Below are 11,002 nucleotides of genomic sequence, written 5' to 3'. Positions count from 1 at the left end.
ATCCCTAATTCTTACTCAGGGACACTAATAATTATGGGATTTTTGAACTGCAAATGTTTGATTTTAAAAAATATTGACAGTACCTTAATTTGTATCTGAATGGTTGCAAAGGCTGCAGTAACTATGAAGAATCCTTCATCCACCCCAGTGGGGTGCAATTCCCAGGCCTGATAGGGCAGGTTCAGGTGAGCATCCTGGAAAAGGGCTACTGTATAAAAGGCACCCATCCCAAAGGTGATGCTCTTTTCTTCTGCTTCATACGTTATCTCACTGATACCATCAGTTCTCCACTGCTGGCCTGGACAAAAAGGAAGCAATGATACACTGATGTACGTGGAAGGCTTCTGGCAGCAATGCTGAAGTAAAACAAACCAAAAAACTAATAACAAAAAAAAAAAAAAAAGTAAAATCCCCAAATCAATTAACATTTAAGTCCCCCAACTATTTCTGGGCTCCAAACTGGAGCCTTATCTTTACAGCTGGATTGTGACAATAGTCCAACTTGGGTATAAATTCCACTCTTCAAATTTAAAATAAATTTATGTCCTAAGTTCATACCTGCAGCATCCCATCGGGCTACCACAGGCACTTTAAAATAAATCACATTATCAGGGAGCTTCAGGGTTATCTGTACTGCAAACTGTGTGCCATCTTCAGCCTCTCCTGGGGAATATGGATACACCTCCAATCCAACATCCAGCAGCTTTGGCAAGACAGGAAAAGGATAGAGAAGGGAAAATGCAGGATTTTTTTATATGAGTTCATCTAACTACTGCAGAGTTTTTTAATGCACCATTCAAAGGGTTTACTAATATTGCACATTTCCAAGTACAATTTTGAAGGCAGTACAAGAGTAGCTACCACGAGGCCTTGGAACCCTTCCTGTGCCCCAGTGTGGGCACAGCCCTTTCTAACAGAGCACAGCCTCAGAAACCAGGAGCAGCTGGGAGGCAAAAGCAGGTGTAATTCCACTCCCAGTGTCAGAGGGAAGGGCCCAGGGGGCTGGGAATGAACATCCTGGGCTGCTCCCCTGCCCACAGTGCTGCTCTCTGAGTTTGGCTTATTGGGAATTGCGATTATTGAAAGTTTCCAGCGTCACAGTGCAACCTGTGGGGTAGCTCAGCACTAGAGGAAACCAGAACACAGTGATTGCAGCCCTCAGCCAGCCTGAAGAGCCTGCAGCTGAACCAGCAGTGCTTTTGGTACCAGCGTGCTTCTACCTTTCACACGTGAAAATCTGATGCTTTGCAAACCTCGTCTCGTTGGTTTGCCGCCCAGAAGTCGTGTCCAGTGCGTGTGCCAGCAGTGACAAACCTCAGGAGCGGCTCCTCAGGGGTGCCAGGGCACCAGGGGCCGATCCCTTTCCTCCCTCACCTCCACCATGCTCCAGTCCCCGACGTCCTGGGCCTGGGGCGGCAGCTGCAGGGCATGGATGTGGTACACACCCCCCAGGGGCACCAGCTGCTGCAGATCAACAGCTCTGGGTGCCTCTTCTCTGCCTCCTGCCTCCTCCTGCAGCAGCGCATCCGCTTCTGAAAAATTCACCGGACAGCAGGAGTTAACCTGGTGCTCAAACTCAGCATTTCCCACCTCTCTTCATCTTCGCTCTGTGTGCTGGAAGTGCTCCAGGAGGCAGCATTTCAGCCCCATCTGCTGGTGCTCTTCAATAATCACTGAAATGTGGGGAAAGGCAGAGAGCTGGGCAATGAAAAGCGCTTCTTGATTTGGGGCTTTTGGATTTGTGGCCAGTGCCAAATGTTTTCTATAGGAACAAGGTTTTACTGACAAAATGAGTCCATTGTTACATGCACAAGAGTTTCACAAGCACAGTAATACAGTAGATTCTGAGCAAGTTTTGTAAGATTATATTGATATTAAAAGAAACGAAGCAGATAAAAAGGTATCTAAAAATAAGGTGCTAAAAGGTCACGTGCTGAAGGTGAAAGACGTGGTAATTATGAAGAGCAAGAGGGATTTAACATTAAACAATTTTCAGGTTACAAAGATAATTCATTTTTTTTTCTGTGCATAACTGTGTATATTTCACAAATGTATGAACTTAAGATTTGATTAATTGGAAAATGTTAGTAAAAGGCAGAGATAGTGTGGACAAAAATGACCACAAATATTTTCTTTAAGAAAAAAACAAACCAGCCCACATCAATCATCACATGAGATGGTACAGGAGGAGAGAAGTTACTGTCAACAGGAATCAAGATAAAGCATTCAGTACTGTAAAAACAGCTACTGAAATTGTTACAAAATTTGCTCTGAGAGAATTAGACCATATAGAAAAATGACAAGTCTCTTTATAAATTGTCTTCAAACTTTAAAAAAAAAGTGAAAATTTTGTATTTTAGTCTTAATTTTATGTCAGATTTAGTTCCATTCTGCAGAGGTTTGACTCTACTGTATCACACACCATCATAGTGTCCTTTTGCAGTTATTCTGAACAACAAACTTACCAGAAGTAAAAAACATTTTACTGCATTTTACAGTGGTAGCTTACACTTTAACTTGTTTTTTAAAATAATGATACAAAAATATGTAAGTATCCTCTAAAGAAACTATTTATTGTCCCAAGGTAATTTATCTCTTTAACAATGGTACAATAAGGGTAAATCCAAAGAAACTGTCACTCTTGTCTGTTGTTGCATTTCTGTTTTTTAACCCTCATTTACCTGGCTCCTTGTTTTGAACTTAAGGTAACTGAGCAATCTTTCACTGCTATTCTCAAAAGTGATTGAAAGGATTTGCAAATCATGAGCATGCCAGAAAAAACAGTTTTTTTCCCTATTAAAACAGATGAACAAGCTGGAAAATACTCAGGTATAATTGCTATCTGTGCACACCCACTTCAGCTAATACTGTGGCAGAAATAAAATACAAATTCCTCCACATGAGGCCCAAGTCCTTTATATTCTCTTGAAAACCTTGCTTTTAGGGTCTAATCTGACAACTGGTTCTCTGGACTGCATGCTCAGTCCAAAGTGTTGTGGGCTGGGCTTTGGTATTTTTACCAGAAGAAAAAGGCTCTAAAGTAGAGCTAAATTATGCTAATAGTTGTTTGCAGTTGTTTTATTTAGGTCAGTGCCACAAGAAAATTCACTCTTATTAAACCAAAGCACCACACCAAAACACTGGAGAAATTTGTAATTTATGTGGACAGACAAACAGTTTTATTTCCTAGAATTAGGCCCTCTCACTTTAAGCACCCATTTAGGTAATGCTCAGTAACACCCCACACTACACCAATGCATACCATAATATGCATTTGAATCATCATTTTCTGAGGCAGTAAATCTCCCCAGAGCCTGGCAGATTCATAAAGATTGTGTGTCCCACCCATAAACATATGTATAATAATACACATATCTATATAAACATGATAAACATGTACATAAGCATAAACAATAAATAAAATAAGTGTGGGGATGAACTCCATTTTCCTGTCCTGTTATCGCCCACATGATACATGTATAGAAATTATTGAAAAAATAAAAATGTATAGAAATGATCAGAAAAAACCCCCAATCATTAATAGAAATGTCAACAAAACTCAAATGTTATCAAAACATTCCTATATTTATAAACTTCAGTACATTCACATGGAGATATTGCAGTGTTTCCACAGATCAAGGAATGGCCTGGGTTGGAAGGGACCTTAAAGTCCAGTTCCAGCCCTCTGAACACTTTCCACTATCCCTGGTTGCTCCAGAGCCCCATCCATCCTGACCTTGGACACTTCCAGGGATTGGGCAGCCACAGCTTCTCTGGGCAGCCTGTGCCAGGGCCTCCCCACCCTCACAGGGAACAATTTTTAATACATAAAATACTAATAAGTACTTTTGTAGTGCTGCGTGTAAAAAATAACCAAATACCTTGTGATGGTACATCCAAGACATCTGCATTCATCTCAGTTTCATCCTCTGTCTCTTTTATATCATCTGTGTTATTGCTATTTTCTTTCAGTGAGGCAGCACTCTCCTAGACAAAAAGCAAGAAACATTTTTCCATTTGTCAGAGAGAAGATATTACCTCCTTCAAGGACGCCCAAGGAGAAGGGATACAGAAACAGTTGTACCAATCTTGCTACAGGGTCAAGGTTTTAAAAGAAATAATTTCTACCTAGCTAGCAAAAATATTTTGATTAAGGGTACTCTCTAATTTGAAACTAGATTTATAAATAGTGACAAAATAATTACTTAATTTCCACAGCAAATTCCATCTTGATGTCCCTGAGTACCAAACAAGCATCCAATACTTTATCAGCAGAGTGTGCGCTCAAAAGTTGTGGTTTTGCTCATTTTACAGGCAGCAGAGTGGCACAAAGTAAAATGCAAGTTGAGGCTGAATGCAAGCCAAAACTGAAACTGTGCCAGAATACACCAGTAGCTTTTGCCCATGCCTGGCCCGTAATATTTATTCTCTTTCACACTGTATTTCACTGTATTTCCACACATAAATGTGGGGGAGCTCAAGGCACAGCCAGACAGGAGGATGCCGAGAAACACATTCCCTTGTATTTCCAGACAAATATCCAACCCAGACAGGGATTCATCCATGCCACAGCAGACTCCTCTGGAGGCACACCACCTTCTGTGCCCTGGCTCTGCAGGCCAGCACGTGGGAAGAACACACATCTCCTCAAACAGGACAGGAGGTAAGAGGACAGAAGCTGAGACAAGTGGAGCCTTTAGAAAAGACGTCACAGAATGGATTGAGAGAAAGAGTGCAAGACCTGGGAAAGAAGAAGAGAAGGAATAAAATGAAGGAGCCTAAAGGAAGTCTGAAAAATATAGGTGAAAAGTGCCACAAGATAAGATTTGTCATAAAAAAAAAAGAAAAAAAGGAACCAAGAGAAGTAGGATTTCAAGCACTGATTCATTACAAAGGTGCTGGGGACTGAAAAGGAGAAAAACCATGATCATGAACAGAGGTTTGATCCCCATTTGTTCTCTATATGGATTCCAGAATTTCTTCACCTGAGTTGGACTCGAGGATGCTTGTGGGCCCCTTTTCACTCAGAACATCCTACGAAATTGCTCCAAACATACTAAGAAGAAACTTGATGTTTATTTCTGCAGAAATTTTAGGTAGAGAACACAGGGCATTTACTTGAAAGTCACACATGATACACAAAGTGAAAACCCCAAATGCAGTATGGACAACACAAAACCAAGCAACCTCCATCACACCTAAAGCAAACATATTCCATGGGAGAGAGCTGAGGAAGAGCACAGGCAGCCAGAAATAGCATTGGAAAAGCCCTTTGAAAAGCAAAGGGTCAGCATACAGACATGGAGCAGCCACGCACCTGCACAGCCAACACCTGCTGAACTCTGAATCCTACTCTGCACAATGCAAATTTTCCTAAAATTGGATTCCTGCAAGGAATTTTGTGGGGATGTCTGCTTTGAAGAAGCAGAATCCATTCATCTGTACATATGCCAGAAATTTATAGAAATATTTTGCAATGGCACTTCATGCTTGATCCTACTTTAAACCACCAACCAAATGCCAATTGCACACCCTGTCCAAACTTCCCTTTCTACTTTCCATTTTTCCATTCCCTTGAGAAGATCTATTACACTGTTGACAGAAGTTATCTTTTCCAAAGAAACATTTAAGGATTTGGCTGTCCTGCACAGGACACTGTGACTGAGCTTCAAGTTAACAAGAGCAGTGTGGGCTATCCTTTGAGGATTCTTACCCACCTTCCTCCCTGTAGAACATGTTTCTTCTGCAGCAGGCACACTGGGCTCTGTAATGCCTTTCTCCTCCTCTTCTCCTGGTTCTTGCCCAGTGTCTTCTGGATGCTCAGCTAACTCCTCGCTGTCTGAGGCCTCTGGCCTCGGCAGCCCTTGGCAGTGCACCCACAGGGGAGACACGTGGTCGTAGCAGGTGTGCAACACGCGAACGGCCACACTGCTCAGAGCCAGGGATTTGGGCAGGTCAAAGCCATGCCCCACCTCCTGGAACATGTGGTTCTTGAACCTGGGAAGGGCAGTGACAACAACAGCAACAACAGGCGCTGGTAAGATTGGCAGCACTTCATTTGGTGTTTCCTCACAAAAGGTTCAAGTCTCTTTTGGGATTTGTTGCACCTCCTGAGAAATGTGGGATGTCACCGTGCTTGTGCTGGCAGGTCTCTGTAAGAGCCTCCAGCAATTGCATCAAGGGGATCAGAAGTTTCAAAAATAAGCCTTGGCAGGATGACAATGAGGCAGAATCAAATGGCAGCTCTTCTAGGAATCACATTCCTGGTAAAATGGACTAATTTATTGGGAAAATCCCTGCACAGCTGTCTGTGTTACATCACTCTCAGTGCCTTTCAAAAGAATTCAATTAATACTTATTTTTGGATAAGATAGGCTGGTCACAAGTTCTAAAAATCTTCTAGTAAAGCAACACTTAGCTTTTAATTGTTAGTTGAGTATTTTAAGTGCATCTCTCTACTGGCCAAAAGGCTTTAATACTTAATGCACATGGCTCTTCCTGCAGGTCAGTCTGACATTGCTCAGCACCCACTCTTTTACTTAACAAAACTCGCCGCAACAGGTCCTTAGTCAAGCTAAAGTCCTTTTAATAACTTATTTCTTATATTTATGGAGTAGGAAGTCTGCTCAAAAATCTCATTTTGAAAATGTACCATTTAAATGGTAATCCAATAAAAACACAAAACTTAGATTCAGGAATGAAAGTGCATCCCAAGCTCTAAAATATTTTCTCTTAACTGAGCACAAAGTATCACTCACTGCTTTGCAAGCAACTGCAACAACTTAGAAAATATGAAATGCATCAGCAAGAAACACTGCTTCCAGAGGAATTTCAAATCTCTGCATGAGCGTTGTTTTTCTTCCAAATTTCTTCTGGCAGTGACAGGGTTCTGCTGTTGCATTTTAAGAAAACTTATATATCTCTAAACCACTCCTTAGCAACAGCCAGCACTGAGAGTCTGCAGAATGAATGCTATTCAACAAAAAAAAATATGGTGAGAAATTGATTCTTGGTGTTTATTCAACAAAGCCAGGCCTCATTTCAAAGTAATAATTTCAGTGTGCTGTACCTTGCTTTCTTCTTCAGATTGGCCCAAATACAGAAAGTAGTATTTTTATCCTTTATGACTGTGTGCATATTCCCAGTTTCAAAATCTTCATACATACTAGCTGCCTACAAAGAAAAAAGCCAATTAAACAATGTTCTATTTATTTCACTTTGATTTACCTTGAATAAATAAATAAATAAATACATGTAAGAATGAAAATACACCAGACCAAGTCCAACTCAAATCTGTTTCTTAAAATTTGAACTACATTCCCTTTTTTCCCTCTGACTTCATAAATTCTGAGCCATGTACTGCCAAACAGGAATTCTTCCATTATTTCCCAAATTCTCAGGATAAATTATAAAAAAACAACAAACAAAGGATTTACTGAGCAATAATGGACTCTTACCCCAGAATCACTGTACAGATTATTTTATCATTTAGGCAACATCAAACTTGTGAAATAATAATTACATTGGGAGCTTAATCCTAAATTCACTAAATAAGAATTCAACATTTCTTAATTTGCAGGGGGTTCTGACTGTGCACACACAACTAGTTCACTATTTCACTAATATTCCCTTGCTAAACATATTTTACATATATGATTAATATCCTTGAAACAGCAAGGTCCCCACCTACACATGCAGCTCAAAAAATGACTCCCCAGCACAATTTCATTTCCTTGTTTGAGTACTCTTCACATTTCCCTGGATCTCAGTTTAAAAAAATACTTCAATCACATGAACTTGCATTAAAAAAATGTGTACAAGGCAACCTTATGAGCTGCTTTTCATATCTACATTTTTTGGTCAACAAATTTCATACAGCACCTCTTGTTTCCATTATCTCCAAATCTCACAAAATTTCCCAGTAGTTTATTCTTGTCTGATTTAATGATCAGATTTTCCACTGTAAAGTTCAGATTTTCAGGAGTTTTGAATAATTACAAAGTCTGTCGAGTGCTATAAGCATGGTTTGAAAACTCATAGACTCATCTCTGTGACAGTTTAGGATCAAACAAAGCAAACTATTATTAAAGAACACTTGGAGTTAAACTTATGTGCACATATCACAATTTTGAAGCAGTAAATCTCACTCACTTTGAGCAGGTTCTGAGTAGCCTCATTGTACTTCTGATGAAGCAGATCCTGCAATTGCAAAATAAATTCCTGGTACTGGTCTCGTTGTTTTTCTGTGATCTCATCTGGTGATGCTTCCAATAGAAGAAACTCCAACTTCTCAATCAACTGGAAGACATTTACATGGGAAAAAGTATCTGTTTTGACACCATCCTTAATATACTGTGTGTTCTGTCACAAAAAAATGAGGCAAACCTACTTCCCTTGTACCTAAACAGATTCTGGTCACAAAAATAACCTTTTTTATTTTTTTAGAGACAGTTAGGAAATCTAACTTACAACCTAACCAGCCCAGTAAAACTTGTATTGCACATTAAACTTCCCCCACCCCACCACTTTCTAGAAGACCCCATTTACCTTTCTGAAAAGCCACAGAAAGTCAGCATAATTGAAAATAAAATCCCAAATTTACAGAGCAGACAAAGATTGCTTAGAATCGCTTCACAAGCTATGAATGGCTGGTGACTTTTGTTGGTAAAAATCAGTTCTGGGAACTTTTGCTCTTACATGGCATTTTACTGGCTCAAGTGTTACAAAATGAGGCTGTTGTCCACCAAAGCATTTATATCTGACAGGAGCTTGTATGCTGTGGTTTAAAATGGAAAGGAATATGGGTGTTGGAATGCTAGTCCTCAGTGTAGAAACACAGCACACAAATCCCTTAAATGCATATTGAAAGTCAATACACATCTTCTACAGGGTTAACAATAAACCTGTAATTAAAGAAAAATGGAAAAATTGAAGAAAAACTTTTAGGTGTTGAAGGTCTTTCAGTCATTTGGCCACAAAAAAAGGGAAAATAGAGGAGGCTGTTAAGGATATGTTAAGCTTAAACTGAAATACATAATTTTAACATTTACATTTAGGACCACTTCCTCCTTCTCCATCACAAGCTGAACGTCCACATCTTGGTCGTCACGCCACAAGCTCATGAAAGTGTTGATCTCCTGAGGCACAGTGGGGTCAGGAGTCCCATCACATTTGAGGTAATGCTCCCACTAAAGAAGAGTTCAAAGAAAAGTGGATACAGGTATACTGCACAGTGCTATTACAAGAAAAAGGATTCTGAAAGACAAATATATTATAGTGACAAATTCACACCTTCATCTAAACAGGATTCTAACACCACCTGGTTTATTATCCTTATGCCAGGAAAAAAATGTTTACTTTGATATTCATGTGTTAAGATGCTTCTGCCCACCTCACACTTGCTGTTTATACCCATTTATCAGTGGGTGCTCCACAAAAGCAATGAATTCATTACCTGCAACAAGAGAGGGGTGGAAGAATGAAATGACTGCGAACAGAAACGAGGAAGGTGCAGGTGGGAAGAGGCAGGTGGGTCTCAGATCAGATTCTGCCAAGAAAACTGAAAACTCCTACACTGGCAATAAAGCTGATTAAGAGCCTCTACTGCAACATATTTACTCCTCCTTTCTCTGCCTCTGAGGATTTCCTCTCCCTTACTAGCATCAATTCTCCTGCTGCAGAAACCCCTGGTAGGAATGTGAAATCCTAGATTAGTGGGTTTTTTAAAATAATTTTATTTTCAAATCAACACTTGGCCATTCCTACAAGTGGTGTAAAGAAAAAATCTGTGGCAGACTAATGCCACTTAATGCCAAAAGTAAGCCTAACATTGGCTCCTGGAATCAATTTATCACCCATAATGGAATTTTTTTCATCCATAAAATAAGAGTATCAAGGAAACACTACCCTCCTGTTTGCTGTGAAGATTAATAACCCATGTTACTGAAAGTTGCATTACAAAGGAAAATGTATCTTTCAAAGCAAAAGCACTTACAGGATTGCATTCCCAACCACTTCGATCAGCATTCCCACTAACTTCAAACAAAGCAACAATAGGGGAGTGCTGAGTGCACTGGAAATTCCTGAATAAAAGACTGATCAATTTTCAGTAATAAGACATCTGATTTCTTTTTTTTTTTACATCTTTGCACTTAAAAGAGAGCTTCACTTTTATAACCACATTCTTGGAAGTAACAGCACTTTTTTTGAGAAAAAGGATAAATTTCATGTTAAGTTGTAAACACATGTCTTCATCTAAACTGAAATTGTTCAGAAATAGATGTGGAAACTCAGTATTTGGTATTATATATTTATTTTGCCCTAAATAATCTTAACAACAGACTAACAGAAACTCTGGTATTTCCCACCATCTACCAGTGTTTTATCAGATTTACTTTAAAATCACTAGTTCTAGTTTGCCAAAAACATCCATATACAACAGCTGGCAATGATCACAAACTGTAACAGGGAAATGCCAATTGCATTCAGAGAAAAATTGTTATAGTGAGAGAGTGGTAAAGCTGTCAAAGATGCTGTGGTACCTCCAGCTTTTAAACATTTCAAAACCCAACTGAAAACCTTGATTTAACTTCAGACTTTGCCCTGCTTGGTGCAGGAGGTTGAACTACAGGAATTTCACAAGTCCTCTCTAACATGATTTATCCTACGACTGTGAAGTTGTTCTGCAGAGACTTTAAAAGGAGTAAGCAATACACAAGACAAAGAGAAAATCCTTGTGTCCTCAAGACTGTAGGGTATTAAACCTTAGGTTCCTTACCTGACCAAATCTCATTATCAGACTGTTACTGACTGATGTGTCTGCAAGATTCACAAGAGTGAAATCTACTGTTTCTCCACACCTTATCACTTAAAATTGAACTTGACAGGTACATAATACCATTGGGTGATAATACAACCACCTTGGATGTCATCCTAAACTGTAGACACCAACTTTTAGCTGCATTTTCATACATTTTCAGCCCCGACCTGGGTTTGCACCACA

General features: G+C 39.6%; 1 protein-coding gene across 4 annotated transcripts in view; it reads right to left on the bottom strand.

Annotated features, from left to right (window-relative positions):
- Positions 1–9: 9 nt before the first annotated feature.
- The window catches only part of CASC1 (cancer susceptibility 1), a 15,992-nt gene continuing 4,999 nt past the window's right edge, over positions 10–11,002 (bottom strand). For 2 of the 4 annotated variants that reach the window (XM_033514182.1, XM_033514183.1), the window contains 8 exons: positions 9,051–9,188; positions 8,152–8,298; positions 7,070–7,173; positions 5,718–5,997; positions 3,882–3,987; positions 1,375–1,532; positions 559–703; positions 10–298 (listed from right to left, as the gene is read on the bottom strand). In XM_033514182.1, the coding sequence (XP_033370073.1) occupies positions 12–298; positions 559–703; positions 1,375–1,532; positions 3,882–3,987; positions 5,718–5,997; positions 7,070–7,173; positions 8,152–8,298; positions 9,051–9,188 (1,365 nt within the window). In that variant the 3' untranslated portion in view covers positions 10–11. Of the gene's footprint in view, positions 299–558; positions 704–1,374; positions 1,533–3,881; positions 3,988–5,717; positions 5,998–7,069; positions 7,174–8,151; positions 8,299–9,050; positions 9,189–9,994; positions 10,095–11,002 lie in introns of all 4 variants that reach the window. The other 2 variants (XM_033514184.1, XM_033514185.1) reach the window with 2 other exon arrangements.

This window comes from Parus major, chromosome 1A, assembly GCF_001522545.3.
Source record: "Parus major isolate Abel chromosome 1A, Parus_major1.1, whole genome shotgun sequence".
Lineage (NCBI taxonomy): Eukaryota > Metazoa > Chordata > Aves > Passeriformes > Paridae > Parus > Parus major.
The sequence above is the reverse complement of the archived record's forward strand: the minus strand, read 5'-3'. Positions and strand labels throughout refer to the sequence as shown.